Source organism: Callorhinus ursinus, unplaced genomic scaffold (genome assembly GCF_003265705.2).
Source record: "Callorhinus ursinus isolate GAN/ISIS: 27379988/994484 unplaced genomic scaffold, GSC_fseal_2.0 scaffold21, whole genome shotgun sequence".
In the NCBI taxonomy this organism is placed as follows: Eukaryota; Metazoa; Chordata; class Mammalia; order Carnivora; family Otariidae; genus Callorhinus; species Callorhinus ursinus.
This window is the reverse complement of record NW_027397083.1, coordinates 179,252-194,624: the sequence shown is the minus strand read 5'-3', so window position 1 is coordinate 194,624 and position 15,373 is coordinate 179,252. Positions and strand designations below refer to the sequence as shown.

Genomic DNA, 15,373 nt, shown 5'->3' with positions numbered 1-15,373 from the left:
GGGTCTTGGGATCAAGCCCCACACTGGGCTCCATGCTGGGCATGGAGTCGGCTTGAGATTCTCTCTCGCCCTGCTTCTGCCCTCCCCCCCCCCCCCCCCACCCCCCCCCCTTCTCCCCCCCCCCAAAAAACAAAAAAAAAAAAAAAAAAGGAAAGAAAAGAATGCAAGCCAAGTGAGGGCAAAGTGGCTTTTGTCCACCATTACATAGCCAGAGCACCGGGAACGGTTTCCGGCATACAGTGCACCCTCAAATACCTGCTGACACCTCAGCTGTGGGAACTATTATCCCCCATACTTGTTTCTATTGCTGCTGGAACCAACTGCCACAAACTTTACAGCTTAAAACTACACGGTTGTTAAACTGTTACATTTCTGGAAGCCAGAAGTTTAAAATCAAGTGTCAACAAGGGCTGTGTTCCCTCTGAAGGCTCTATGGGAGATCCATTTTCTTGCCTTTTCCAGATACCAGAGGCCACCTGCATTCTGCAGCCTGTGGTCTCTTCCCAATGTCACTCTTGCTTCTGTTGTCACTGCCTCTGATTCTCCAGCCTCCCTCTCATAAAAACCTTTGTGATTGTATTTGAGCCTATAGAAATACTCCAGAATTGTCTCCCCATCTCAAGATCTTTAATTTAACCACACCTACAAAGTTCCTTTCACTATGATATGTTAGATATTCACAGGTTGCAGGGATTAGGATGTGGACATTATTTGGAAAGGAGGGGAGCATTATTTAGCCTGCCACATCCCCCTTTTATCAACAAAGACTCTGAGCTCGGAGAGGTAATTTTCCCAAGGTCACAGAGCTAGTAAGGGCCAGAGATGAAGTTCAAAGTAAGATCAGAATGTCTGCACTGCCGAATACCATAATCTTATGTCCCACCCTGCTAATGTACCTGTTGCTCTGTAGAGTGTCCCCTTCCAGCTCCCAGGGATAGTGGAAAAACAAAGAAAGCCCCATGACTGCCTTCCTTTATATAATATTTGTGTCTCGGAGACTTGACAGTAAGTTAAAGATCTAAAAATTGAGGCACTTAAAATATATGAAAAGGAAGACAGGCACTTCAGAATGGTCAAGTAAAAGGACTTTATATATCTGTTCCTCAGTAAAATCAGTAAGAACACTAGGCAAAAATAATCAGAATCAACTTTTTCAGAACTCTACTAAGAAAAATGAGCTTTGGGGCGCCTGGGTGGCTCAGTTGGTTGAGTGACTGCCTTCGGCTCAGGTCATGATCCTGGAGTCCTGGGATCGAGTCCCGCATCGGGCTCCCTGCTCAGCGGGGAGTCTGCTTCTCCCTCTGACTCTCCCCCTCTTATGCTCTCTCTCTATAACTATCTCTCTCAATAAATAAATAAAAATCTTAAAAAAAAAAAGAAAAAAGAAAAATGAGCTTTGTGGCATTTTAACTTGCCCTCTTTCCAACCTCCTCTCCCCAGCTTGGCAGTAGCCTTGAAAACCAGCAGCCTCACAATCACGGTAGACATGAAAACCAGCAAGCAGACTAGCAAACACTGGAGGCAGTAGATGGTATGAAGCTCCCCAAAAGCTCAATCTCTAAGGAACTGTCACTATCTGAACTGGTCTGGTGGTTCCTGCGAAAGGGCTTATCTTTATTTGACGTGACTTAGCATCTGCTCACCTCAAACAGCCTTCTCCCAGGGGTGACAAACAAAACAACCAATGACAACTGTTTAACACAGTAGCTGCCTGAGGTGGTGTTCACAACTGGAGCAGTTAAGGGGGCCCCTGGGTGGCATCCGACTTTTGGTTTGGGCTCAGGTCATGATCTCAGGGTCGTGACATTGAGCCCTGCACCGAGGATGGAGTTTGCTTGGGACCCTCTTTCTCCCCTCTCCCTCTGCCCCTTCCCTGGTTGCTCTCTCTCTAAAACAAAACAAAACAAAAAAACAAAACCCCACAATTGGAGCAGTTAAATAAATAACGGCCCCAAATTCCAAATTTGATGAAAAGCATTAATCTACATATCCAAGAGGCACGATGAACTCCAAGAGGATAAACTCAGAGAGCACCATGCCAGAATCCATCATAATCAAACTACTGAGAGACAAAGAGAGACTCCTGAAAGCACTAAGAGAGAAGTGACGCATCACATATACATGATCCTCAATAAGATTATCAGAAACTTAAGAGGCCAGAAGGCAGTGGGATGACATAACCCAATAATGCTGAAAGAAAAAAATTTAGCAAACCAAGAATTCTATAGCCAGCAAAACTATCCTTCATAAACACAGAACTTAAGACATTTTCAGACAAACAAAAACTTAAAGAATATTCATAGCTAGCTGATCTTCAATAAATATACTAAAGAAGTCTTTCAGGAAGAAATGAAAGGACACTGGACAGTAACTTAAATCTCCATTAAGAAGAGACTAGTAAGGGCCACCTGAGTGGCTTAGTTAAGCATCTGCCTTCAGCTCAGGTCATGATCCCCAGGTCTGGGGGAGCCCCGCATTGGGCTCCCTGTTCAGCATGGAGTCTGCTTCTCCTTCTGACCCTCCCTCTCCCCATGCTAACTCTCTCTCTCTCTTTTTCTCTCTCAAATAAATTAATAAAATCTTTTAAAAAAAGAGACAAATAAAGGTAACTATAATTAAACTATTAAAAAATAACAGTATATATTTTTTTGTTTGCAACTTTTTTTATGCTATATGATTTAAAAGACATGCCTATAAAGCAAGTTATAAAACTATGCTGATGAGATTACAACGTATGAAAACAATTTACATGAAAATAAAAACACAAAGGAAGAAAAAGGTACTGGATCTATATAGTTGCAAAGTTTTGGTGTACTATTGGAATTAAATTAGTATTAATCTGAACAAGATGCTTAGATGTTAACTGTACTACCCAGGATAACCGCTATAAAAATGCCTTTAAAAATACAGTAAAAGAAATAACAACGGAATTAAAATGGTGAACTAGGCAAGTATTTAACATAAAAGAAGGAACTTACAGAGGAAGAGAGAACAAAAAAGACAAGATGTACAGAAAACAAAAACTAACAAACAAAAAACCCAAAAAACAAAAATAGCAGATATAAATCCTACCTAATCAGTAATTAATTATAAGTAATCATTCTAATCAAAAAGTAGAAATTGCAAGAAGGTTTAAAATACGTAAGGGGAATTTTTGTACTAAAATGCCATTCGGGAGCAAAATTCAAGGTCCACGGAGACCCACGGTGTCACTGACGCAGAGATTCAGGCTGACTGGTTGTTTCATTCATATTCCCTAATTGTGATTCTCCTTGGGTTAGAGAGCTCCAACACTATAAAATAACACACATTTAAATGTGTCTTTTTAGGGGCCCCTGAATGGCTCAGTTGGTAGAGCATGCAGCTCTTGATCTCAGGGTTGTGAGTCTGAGCTCCACACTGGGTGTAAAGAAAATTACCTATTAAATTATTACTTAAAAATCTTAAAACAAATACCTATATACATAAATATGTCTTTCTTTTTTTTTTTATGTCTTTCTTTTTTTTTATTTATTTTTAAAGATTTTATTTATTTATTTGACAGAGAGAGACAGCGAGAGAGAGAACACAAGCAGGAGGAGTGGGAGAAGGAGAAGCAGGCTTCCCGCTGAGCAGGGAGCCCAATGCGGGGCTCGATCCCAGGACCCCGGGATCATGACCTGAGCCGAAGGCAGATGCTTAACGACTGAGCCACTTAGGCGCCCACTTTTCTTTCTTTCTTTTTAAAGATTTTTTTTAAATTTATTTATTTGTCAGAGAGAGAAAGAACAAGCGGGGGAGCTACAGAGGGAGAGGGAGAAGGAAGCTCCCCGCTGAGCAGGGAGCCCGATGCAGGGCTTGATCCCAGGACCGTGGGATCAGGACCTGAGCTGAAGGCAGATGCTTAACCAACTGAGCCACCCAGGTGCCCCATTTCTTTCTTTTCTTTTAGAGAGAGAGAGAATGTGGGCATGTGGGTGAGGGGGAGGGAGAGATAATCCTAAGCAGGCTCCATGCTCAGTGTGGAGCTCAATGTGGGACTTGATCTTACGACCCTGAGATCATGATCTGAAATCAAGAGTAGGATACTTAACCAACTGAGTCACTCAGGTGTCCCAAACGTGTCTCTTTCAACTTTAAGGCTACCACCTGGTTCCAATACCCTGGAACTTGGTGAGCAAGTTCACATGTATCCTCTGCCACTATCTTCATTTTGCACACTTCCATTATGTTTTCTAGAAGCATTCTTCTTTCTAGATTGCAGGAGTTCTAAGTTTTCTAATCTATTTTACAAGGAGACTCAGACTCCCTGCCACCACCTCCAAAAACCATCTGTTTGCCTACTCACGCACAACCCTGTCCAAAAATTGTTCTTCAGTGACATCTATTGGTTTAACAATTTACCCTAGGAGAGTCGAATGCCATTGCAAATGTGAAAATTTCACTGAAGGATTCTCTTTCCAAGTCACTGATCCAAAAGATTAAATACAGCCATCCCCAGGGCCACTGTCCAGAAATCCCACTCTCTGTACTTGAGTTTCCTGTCACTATGTCAATTCTTTGTTCAGTCTCCCTATGAAAGCTGGGATCTTTGCTTTGCTCACTTATACTTCCTGCCTTACCAGTATATGGCAGGTACTCAGTATTTAATGGGTGGAGGGACTTAAGACAACACAACCTGGTGACCTGAATCCTTAAATAACCATAGGAATGAAATCCTATCAAAGATAATTTTTTAACTCTAAAAAGTTAGATCCACCACATATACCATGTTCATATAGTTATTACCCCTCAGGGAACTCTATATTAGTCAAATCATAGAGAAAATATATCACTGGTAGATTTACTGCTATTTTATTGCTATTTATGAGATTTATTGCTACTTTTAAACAAGCTCCCCTTACTTGTTCTCTCTCTCCCTCTGACAAATAAATTTTAAAAATCTTTAAAAAAAAAAAAAAAAAGAAAGAAAAGGCGGCTCCTTAGAATTAAAATCCATCCCTTTGGAGATCCTCAGGGGGCCTCAAACTTCTCCATGGGTGAAAGTCGTATTGTAACATGACCATTAACATCCTAGTTCTGCAAATTAGGTTAGAACACCCCAGGCTTTACTACTCTTAACCTAATACTTCTGAAACTGTTAGCATCTAAGACAGTTAAGCAATTTGAACCTTTTCTAAGGTCTTCAGTGACCGTCAAGACCAAAATCCCTCAGTCACCTTTGATCTAAGAGTCTTTTGCATATCAACCAGGAGCCCTAGAGCTAACACTCCCGTTTCTTTTCTCCTTTTAATATATCACAAACATTCCTGCGTTTGTTTTCTGGCTAATTTTTTTTTCTAGAAACTTTCTAATTTCTATACCTGCTACATTTTGTATTTCTGAGAGAAAGGGGAATTTACTAAAGAGGACAACTCTAGCCCAGCACTAAGGCTACGCCTCATGACAGACTAGAACTGGGAAATGGAAGGCCACCAGGAGCTTAGGCAGTTACACTGTTGGCTCTGTCTCTAGGGAGCTACTTGGTTTCTCTCTGTCTGCTCTGTGTTTCTTTTTCAGCATTGACTCTTCTGGACACACACGGCCAAATGTGGCTGCTCTTGTTCAAGAGAACCTCGAGAATCTCTGCTACACTTTGTGAATAATCTCATTTTCCCTAAAGTATAGACTCTCCAATACTGCATATTAGGAGTCCTATTCCCAGGCCTGATCTTTTTCATGTTGGTGCACAATTAACTTGTAATCCAGTAAGATCTTTTAAAATAAAGTTTCGGGGGCGCCTGGGTGGCTCAGTCGTTAAGCGGCTGCCTTCGGCTCAGGTCATGATCCCAAGGTCCTGGGATCGAGCCCCGCATCGGGCTCCCTACTCAGCGGGAAGCCTGCTTCTCCCTCTCCCACTCCCCCTGCTTGTGTTCCCCCTCTCGCTGTGTCTCTCTCTGTCAAATAAATAAATAAAATCTTTAAAAAACATAAATAAAGTTTCATCTTACCTGGAGTTCAGCCATTACATAAATGATACCTCACCCTTCCAGTGGTGGAAGAGAGAGGAGAGCAAGAAGAGGAAAAGGGGAGGGACCGCCTGAGAAACTTACCTTGCAGTCACAGGAACTGTGATTTATGGAGTGAAGCTAAGCTGACTGCTAGAGTAGTGGGAGCAACAACACCGGTTAAGAAAGAGTTTTAAGCATGCTAGATTTTATATTCTAAAATAATACTTAAAAGATTTATTAGATATAACTAAGAAGAGGCATTTATGACTGGATGGATCCTTAAAGAATCTCATGCCTCCTCACTCATTTGATCGCTGAGAAGTGAAATGACCTGCCCAAAGCTGACGGGTTAAGGTTCAGTACCCAAATCAGATTTCTAGTCTCCTCACTATTAAACCAGCGACCACTTCTTCCATGCCAGAAAATCTCTTTTTTACACAGATGGCAGCCTTACCGAGGGGCATGATGGAGAGGTATTTGCCTCGGAATTTGCTGGTGATTTTGATTTCCTGACGCAATGTCCAGCCATTTTTGGACTCGGCATGGTGTGCAGCAGCAGGGGGATGATGACTCACCTTGAAGAAATCAGTGGTTCAAATTAAGACGGAGGAAAGGAGAAGGAAAAGATACTGCCTATGAATTGGTGATAAAAGACCCAAAATGCACGCATGATATTTTTATACCCACAACAGTAGGTGAACACCAGGGCCTCCAGTGTTGAAGCCCTAAAGAAAAAGAAGGCAGTCTGGGATGACAGGACTGGAATTTCTGCAAATGTAACACCCAGAGGTATCAACCAAAACCATCCCTTTCTTCAAAGTAAATGTGTCACAGTCCTGAGGCTCCTTTACCTGCTCACAGAGGGATCGGTACCCATTCTCCTCTAATCGGTCCAGCTCGAAAGTCTCCCCAAGGAGTGGGTTGAATGGCTTGCTGGTACGGAAAACAGTAGTGGAGTAGGAGGACACGGTGAAAGCTGCAACGTAACAGAGCTGTTCTAGAGAGTTCTCACATTTTGCAGCTCGGTCTAACAGCTCGTGGTATTCCAGATCTTCAGTAAGGCGCTGAAGCATGGATAAGGGTTCATTAAAGTTCACCTGTCAGGAAAAGAACAGATTTAAAAACTTTGCCCACACATCTATAAGAGACAGTTGAATGTTTCTGCAGGTAGAGAGACATATCGAGATGTCGAGAGGATAAAGCAAATCACTGGGAAGAAAAGAGACCTCTGCTTAGGAGACCAGCTCTAGGATCTAACCTACAAGAGATGCACTCTCCCTGCTCAACTGTCCTTGTCAATGAGCGGTATAAATCACTGTTTTCATTTATTTCACTAACTGTAAGCTCTTTGAGATGGGAACCATGCCTCTTCGTTCATCCCTGCATATCCGAGAGCCACTGATGCCTCATCCATAGGAAACCATCATCAAATAGGTATAGAAAGAATGAATAAAAGAAATGTATTTTAGCACAAGTATACCCAGAGAGGAAGTGAGGTATTTAAAATTCTTGAGGAAGAAAAGAAAGGGTAGTAACTTATAAGTACAGGCTTGTCCCGACTGGTGAAAAGAAAACATTACAAAAGTTAGCTTCTACTCCTGGATGAGACAATTGCTAATTTTTTCTTTTTTTAAGATTTTATTATTTTTTTTTGTGAGAGAGAGTGAGCTGAGCAGGGGGAGGGGCAGAGGGAGAGGGAGAAGCAGACTCCCGCTGAGCAAGAAGCCCGATGTGGGTCTCAATTCCAGGACCCTGGTGTCATATCCTGAGCTGAAGGCAGACACTTAACTGACTAAGCCACCCAGGCGCCCCTCAATTGCTAAATTATTGATTCAGTTCTACATCAGGCCAGGATCCTGATTTCTTCTCTGAGGCTGGACAGTTGTGTTCTGAACAGGAGTGCTCATGATGGGGGCTCACTGGGGGCTTCGAGTGTTTCTGCCTTTCAAGTTTCAGAGCCAACTTAGGGCTCTCAACCACAGGATGAAGAAAGTGTGTGGGGGCGCCTCGGTGGCTCAGTCGGTTAAGTGGCTGCCTTCGGCTCAGGTCATAATCCCAGGGTCCTGGGATCGAGCCCCGCATCGGGCTCCCTGCTCGGCGGGGAGCCTGCATCTCCCTCTCTCTGCCTCTTTGCCTACTTGTTCTCTCTCTGTATCTCTCTGCCAAATAAATAAATAAAACCTTTAAAAAAAAAAAAAAAGAAAGGAAGTGTGTGTGTGCTTCTGTAGGGGAGATGTTCATTCATTCATTTATTCCTTTACGCATTCCACAAATATTTATTGAGCCCTCATGTGTGCCAGACCCTGTACTACTCACTGGGTATAGAGAGACGTGAACAAAAGAGACATTATCTCTCCATCCCCCCAAAAAAGAGTTAATTTCTAAATTGACTGTTTGGAATTTAAAATGACTTTACTACTTAAAAAAATCACTATAAAAACACGTTAGGTTCCCAGGCTAGCCCACAAAACTTACTTTAGCTTTACAATACAGCACTCTCGCTGAACAAGCCTGTATATCATTAGCCTAAGTTCTGAATCCAGAGAACAGAGGAAGGAGGAAAACAATTCCCTTTCTATTGACTAGCACTGGCCTGGAGCAATATTTCAGTTAAAACAAACAAAAACACTTCTCTTTCCTGCGGTCCCACCTCTTTTTCCGCATTTTTGTCCAACCTCCTACCTACCCACCAATCTCTGAGCCACATAGTACCCTAATATTTATTGCCCTCCCAATTGTGAAGTGTCTTGTAATTTCTACTATAACAAACTTTAAAAAGGAAAAACTTTACCTGAGATGCCATTACCCAAAGATAACCATTATATTTTCATGTTTATTTCTATGCATTTAAAAAATGAAAAATAGGCTACAGCCTGCTTTTTCTCTGAGAAATATATCCAGCATTTCTCTGTGAAAATTTCCCAGTGAGCACAGAGCCACCGGACCAACAATAGAACATTCCCCTTTTGGGGGGCGCCTGGGTGGCTCAGTCGGTTAAGCGTCTGCCTTCGGCTCCGGTCATAATCTCAGGGTCCTGGGATCCGGCCCCGCATCGGGCTCTCCACTCAGTGGGGAGTCAGCTTCTCCCTCTCACTCTCCCCTCTGTGCTCTCTCTCTCAAATAAATTATAAATTGAAAAAAAAAAAAAAAAAAAAAGAACACTCCTCTTTTGGGAAGTAGGATCTAACCTGCCTCAACTAAAACAGGGCACCACACTCCAAAACCATCTTCTTGACACTGAGAGACACTTAGAGAAAAACAGTAGAAGAAAAAATGCACACTGAGGGGTAATGGACTAACAGAGCTCAAATCCTCAAGAGTCTTTTTTACAGAAGGTACTTAGAAACTATGCCAATAAAATCTCACTGGCAGAATTTCAGGCAACACAAAGTAACGCTTCCACGCATGTTGAGGAACACTGGACGAGCAGTGCGCTCCGCTGGTGGCTACAAGACATATGGGCACTGCCTTAGGCATCCTTAAGCCCTCGCTGTTCTTCACACACACGCAGCCCTGGCCCCCAACCACTGTTCCAGGAACCAGAGTTTCTTTAAGGCGCCAAGCTTTTCATATTGGTCATTTTATCAGCCAGAGGCCCAACAGGGAAACAAATGAACCTGCGAATTTAAAGCAGAAGGAAGGAAGGGAATTCATTACACGGCTGATGGAGACTTAGGCAGCCGAAAAAGACAACCTGGAGATCACAACAGCAGGAGGCCGTGAGCACGGGGCTGGAGGAACAAAGAGAAGCAGCGGTGGAACCATGGCCCAGGGGCCAGAGGCTCCCAGCAGAAGCTGAAGCCTCATGGGCCCCGTCCAGTGGAAACCAGAACCACACAGCCACCGTTAAAGCACTGCCCAGGAGAATGCACAGCCGGCGTCCCTCCCTTCTCCAACCCCCCCCCCACCAACTCCTACTGGTGCCTTGCACTGGTGAAGCGCAGCCTTCTGCCAAGGCACAGAACCTGAGAAACAGCCTGGAGGACCCAGCTCTCCTGTGACGCCCCACGGCGCAGGCAGAGGGCGAGGACTAGAGCTCTGGGCAAACAGCAACAGGACTGAACACCCCTAGTGGCAATGTCAACAAGGAACTAATGGTAAAGGAGACGGAGAGGTCACCTAGACTCAGAAGTTGTTTCTAAGCAGGAACTGCATTTCTGAGGCTGCAATGACCTGCCTTTCCAGCCATCCTTCCCACTACTTTCTGTGAGGCACCAGAAAAGTGGGGCTTCTTTTCAGACACCCCAGTAAGCCAACTATTTTGTGTGTCTCCAGGGTGCTAACTTGTGGCCTTTTCTTTTTTTTTTTTCTTTTTTTTTTAATTTTTTATTGTTATGTTAATCACCATATATTACATCATTAGTTTTTGATGCAGTGTTCCATGATTCATTGTTTGTTCATAACACCCAGTGCTCCATGCAGAACGTGCCCTCCTCAATACCCATCACCAGGCTAACCCATCCCCCCACCCAACTTGTGGCCTTTTCTTGTCCGGAGGTCAACACTTTTCTAACAAAAATCCTACACACTTACATATAAATCAATTTGTTTTCTAAGACCCAGTTAATTACTTCAACAATTACTACCTGGTAGACATGTGCCAGGCACTGGCTAAGCATCCAAGATCTGAAGGCCAGTAAGACACAGTCTCTACCCATAAGGAACACGGTCTGTGGAGAAGCAGAAGCCACATGCTGCTTCCTGAGACCCAAGAGGGGAGAATACTTTCTCCTGGGTATTTCTGTATGCTACCCCCCACTCTCCATTCTTCCCTTCTTCTGCAAGACATAGAACCCCCCAATGTTTAACTAGGCCACACCACTGAAAATAGGAGACTTCCTTGCCAGCTGTGGCCATATAACTAAGTTCTGGCCAAAGAGACTGAAGTGAAACTAGTTCATGCAATTTCTAGGAAGCACTCTTAACAGGCAGGGCATGGCCTTCTCTTTCCTTCTTCCTGCTGACTGGAATGAGGCCCTGATGGCCCCAGCCGGAGGGGCCACTTCAGGCCTCAGGACTGAGGCCACAGGTAGTACAGCAACAGGATAGAAAGCAGCGTGGTCCCGACAGCGTGGAGTATTGTACCAGCCCTGGGTCCCCTAGCTCCGGACTTTAACAGGAGAATGAGTTAAGCTAATATTAAGGTAGGGGTTGGCCAGCTTTTTCTGTACAAGGTTAGACAGTAAATATTTATATGGCCCTCAAAGCCTGAATATTTCCTATCGCATACGACACTGCCATATGGTCTCTGTCACAGCTGCTCGACGCTGCCGCTGTAGGTTGAAAGCGGCCACGGACAACACACGCATGAACCAGCATCACTGTGGTCCAATAAAACTTACGGGACGCTAACATCTAAATTTTATGTAATTTTCACGTCACGAAATATTGTCCTCTTTTTTATTCTTTTGAAATATTTAAAAACATAAAAACTATTCTTAGCTTGCAGGCTGCATAGACGGCAGCCCGATGTGGCCTTGAGGCCCACAGTTTGCTGACCCTGGGTTTAGACAAACAGATTTTGGATTTGTTTCGTCACTGATACACTGGTGCAACAGCAGGCAGACAGGAGGCACTCAGTAAATGCTTGTGTAATGGCTGAGCAATGGAACCTGTTGGAACACAAGGGAGAGCCATCTCACCCTGACCCGATGCATGGGTGAAAGCTTGCTACCAGACATAATGCTAAAGCTGAATCCTCAAGGCGATTAGCCACGGGAAAAGAAAAGTAGCATGGGTGCGTGGGGAGCTGATGAAAGTTGGGGTAGAAAGAGCAGTGTGTGCAAATGCCCCGAAGGGGAGAAACCAAGATGCCTCTGCATACCTGAAGGTAACTCTGAAGGACTGGCTCACCAGGGTGGGTGGAGCCTGGCCCAGGGAGGAAGAATCGGGCCCACTAAGGAATCTGGACTACCCTCAAAGCAAAAGAGGATCTAGTTAAGCATTTTAGGCTAAGGAGAGACAGGACTACGTCTGTAATTTTACAAAGGTCATTCTGGCAACAGTGTGGACAGACAGAAGGAGGGAAGGACGGGAGGCACGGAGATCAGCCCAAACACCAACTTCACCATGGAGAGGGTCCTCATCTTCCCAGATGGAATGGACTGTTTTTGTTCTGTGTATGGCTAGTACTTCCCATAACACTACCATGTAGAGTAAAATTTTCTACCCGTTTTCCTGTCTGTCTCTTTTAAACTACATGCTTTTTGAAAACAGAAACTCTGCTGTATTTATCTGTGCATGGCCCCAGCACGTGGCATGTAGGAATCTGCTCATAAACGTCACTAAACAAATGCATCTGATTCGAAGTGATCTGGAAACACACCAGACCTACAGACTACATTAAAGCAGCTAATTTTTTAAGAGACAGTTTATGACTATAAGGGTAACAAAGATCACGCCGCGAAGTGCCTCTCTGAGCGCGTGGGGCTGTCCCAGCAGCACACTTCCCGCTGCGGCCTGAGAGGCCCTCTGGCAGAGGCCAGGTGTGCAAGAGCCTCACCGGCATGGGGATCTTTGAGAGTTCTTTTCCAATGCAGTTCTTCATGATGCTCCATAAATTGAGGCTGTAATTTGGCTTGTACGGTATTCTAGTTCTCTTTTCCTTCTTGGTCTCTTCCAGCTGATGCTTGTACTAAGGGCAAAAACAAAGCCATTCAATCACCCACAAAGAACAGAAAACCCGGTATTTATAAGCTTCCCTTCCCCTATATTAAAAAAGAAGCAGTATTTTCTGTTTCTCATAGGGCTTTACGAGCAAATCCTTGGGAATCACGCCCACATCCCCCGCCCGATGGCTCCCAAATGAGTGTTACCTGTTCGTCCAGGCTGATGTCACTGCTGGCTCCGCTGATGTTGCTGCCAGTCCGTCTACACAGGTGGGAAACATGTGAGAATCAGAACAAGGGTCTACAACCAGAGTCTGGTCCGCACCAGGTCGCTACAAGGCGGAATGCAAAGCACACCGCACAAACTTAGTAACGGGTGACCAAAGGACAACACTTAGATTAGAATATGCATGAATTTAAACATCTCTGGAGAACTCGTTCAGAGAAAAAAGTTGAGGGTTTTCCACTCATTTAAGGAAAAGAGTCCAGATCTGAGTTAACATCGGCAAGTTCGATAGTCTCACTGAAACATTTCTCAACTTTGAAGGTCAGATGTGTTCATTTCGGGGGGGAGTCAAGGACAACTTACTTGTGGCCCAAATTCTCGGGCATGGTGATGATCTCAGGAGCATCAAAAAACTCATTCTCATCATCCTCATCACTCATGTCTCCTTTGCCAGAGCAGCACTGGTCTGCGAGGAGAAGGCCATTCGTTTACTTTGGCTCAACTGACCAAAACCCGGCCCAGCAGGGTCTTGACCACACTAACTACCAACACAGCAACACGTGATAGAGAGCAGCAGAAGAGCCAAGTAAACAGCTCCAATTCCCTCGCCCAGGAGTCACTGATCCTGGAGAGTCTGCAGGTCTGCTATCAACGGCAGAAAACCACCTGGCTCATATCTGAACAGGCCACCCAAGAGCCAAGCGACTTACCTTTTCCAGAACCAGCAGTGCCCGGAGTGTTGGCCGGCAGCACTGTGGCCCCCCGGAAGGCCCTCTCCAGGTGATTATGTTGCTTCGCCAGCTGCTCCAGGGTCTCCTCCAGCCGGATACGCTGGTCTCTCTCATACTGAAGGGACTTCTGCCACTTTTTACTATGGGTCTGGGCTAACATGAGGAAATCTCTGCAGGCCTGGACGGAGAAGGAGTTATGCTCAACTCAACTAGTCAGAGCTTTCCCTCAGGCCTCTGGAAGCCCATTAAGTAACCATATTCTAGGAACTTTAGCAAAGTACAGCAAAAGACGCCTTTTTATTCCACAGTATCAGGGAAGCCAGCTCCACGATGCAATCAAGGTCAACCCCAGAAAAAAAACTGAACATGGCTGTTACGGTTCCTTTATATATTCCTGGTCATGAGGACTAAACAAATGCCAAGTGAGCAATAAACCTAGGCAAGGTATTTGTGGCAACATCGCCAAGGGCAACTATGTGAACTGAACCAAAAGAAGCAATCTACTGACTAAAAGAAAGATGAGGACAAGCAGAGGATAACTGCTTTCAATACATTCCTGACCCCACTCAGGTCACCTAAAGCTGAGGGATTCAGATGCAGAGAAAAGGGAATCTGTCCTGAATTAGATCAAAATGGGGAAAAGTAACTGGTTTTTATTTTGGTCACGAAGAGAAACAACTGACCTTAAAAACTAGAAGCCTACATGGGCATCAAAGAAGGGATCTAGAGACAAAACACAGACCTGATCATATTAGCCCCTTCCCTGGCTCCCTGCTAGGAACCTAACTATTGGGTTGACCGTCAAGGGCCCCTTAGGTGTGGCCACCACCTGCCTTGTACCCTCCATCCCTCCTCTTTGTTCTTTAAGATCTGTGGCAAATGTCACTTCTTCTGTGATGATTTCGTAAGCAGCCAATCTCTCCTCTGCATTTCCATAGCACTTATGCACACACTTCTGTTTTATACCATCCACAGTGGTACTCTGACTGATTTTGTCTCTCCAGGTGGACTATGAGCAACTTGAAGACATCATTTATACCTTATTTATATACATATCTCCAGGTCCTAACTTAGTTGCTTTGTACACTGTAGGAGCCTGATAAAGTTTGCTTAATAAATAATGAAGGAAGGAAGCAATGTACGCTTAAAAGTCTATGCCCTGTTATGGAGAAACTAAATGGTAAACAGAGTAGCTACTCCCATGGTTTCAACCTTTGCCTATAAACTAATGCCCATGAAATCAGTAATTCCAGCTCTGTATTCATGGAGACAGGATATCCAATTGTCTATCCAATGGTTCAGAATAATCTCAAAATCATCGGGTCCCAGAGTGAACTCACCACATTCCCGTTCTGACTCTGCTTCTCCACGCCAAGAACAGTACCAGGGCCCTTCCCCCTGCCCAAGCCAGGAAACTAGGAGGCACCCTTGATTCTTAATTTTTCTTCCCTCCCCACTTCTGATTATCAAGTCCTATTGATTCTTCTTTAATATTTCTGGGATCTGTGTACACATCTTTCCATCCTCCATACTCAGAGGCGTTCCATTGTTGGGACTCTAATCGCAGCTCCATCCCACTATCTAGCTATGCAATTTGGGGCAAGTCATTTAACCTATCTGTGCCTCGTGCAAACAAAGAACCACCACAGCAATAAGTCAAAGAGCTGTCGCTTTACATATAAAGCATTTAGAAATCTGAGGCTCACAGTAAGCATTCAATAAGGTGTTAGCTATGAGAGTTAAGCCTGCATCAAAATCGGTCTTATCCTCTTCTAATCCACTCTACCAAGCCCGTTTAGTAGGATCTGCACCCCTCCCCTCCCCCACACTTAATCCCTG

The 15,373-nt window shown here is 44.4% G+C and overlaps 1 protein-coding gene across 1 annotated transcript in view; it reads right to left on the bottom strand.

Annotated features, from left to right (window-relative positions):
- The window catches only part of OSBP (oxysterol binding protein), a 35,989-nt gene that overhangs the window by 8,688 nt on the left and 11,928 nt on the right, over positions 1–15,373 (bottom strand). The window contains exons 4-9 of the mRNA XM_025878510.2: positions 13,514–13,712; positions 13,167–13,269; positions 12,785–12,839; positions 12,472–12,603; positions 6,821–7,066; positions 6,424–6,544 (exon numbers count right to left, since the gene is read on the bottom strand). Of these exons, the coding sequence (XP_025734295.1) occupies positions 6,424–6,544; positions 6,821–7,066; positions 12,472–12,603; positions 12,785–12,839; positions 13,167–13,269; positions 13,514–13,712 (856 nt within the window). The remainder of the gene's footprint in view (positions 1–6,423; positions 6,545–6,820; positions 7,067–12,471; positions 12,604–12,784; positions 12,840–13,166; positions 13,270–13,513; positions 13,713–15,373) is intronic.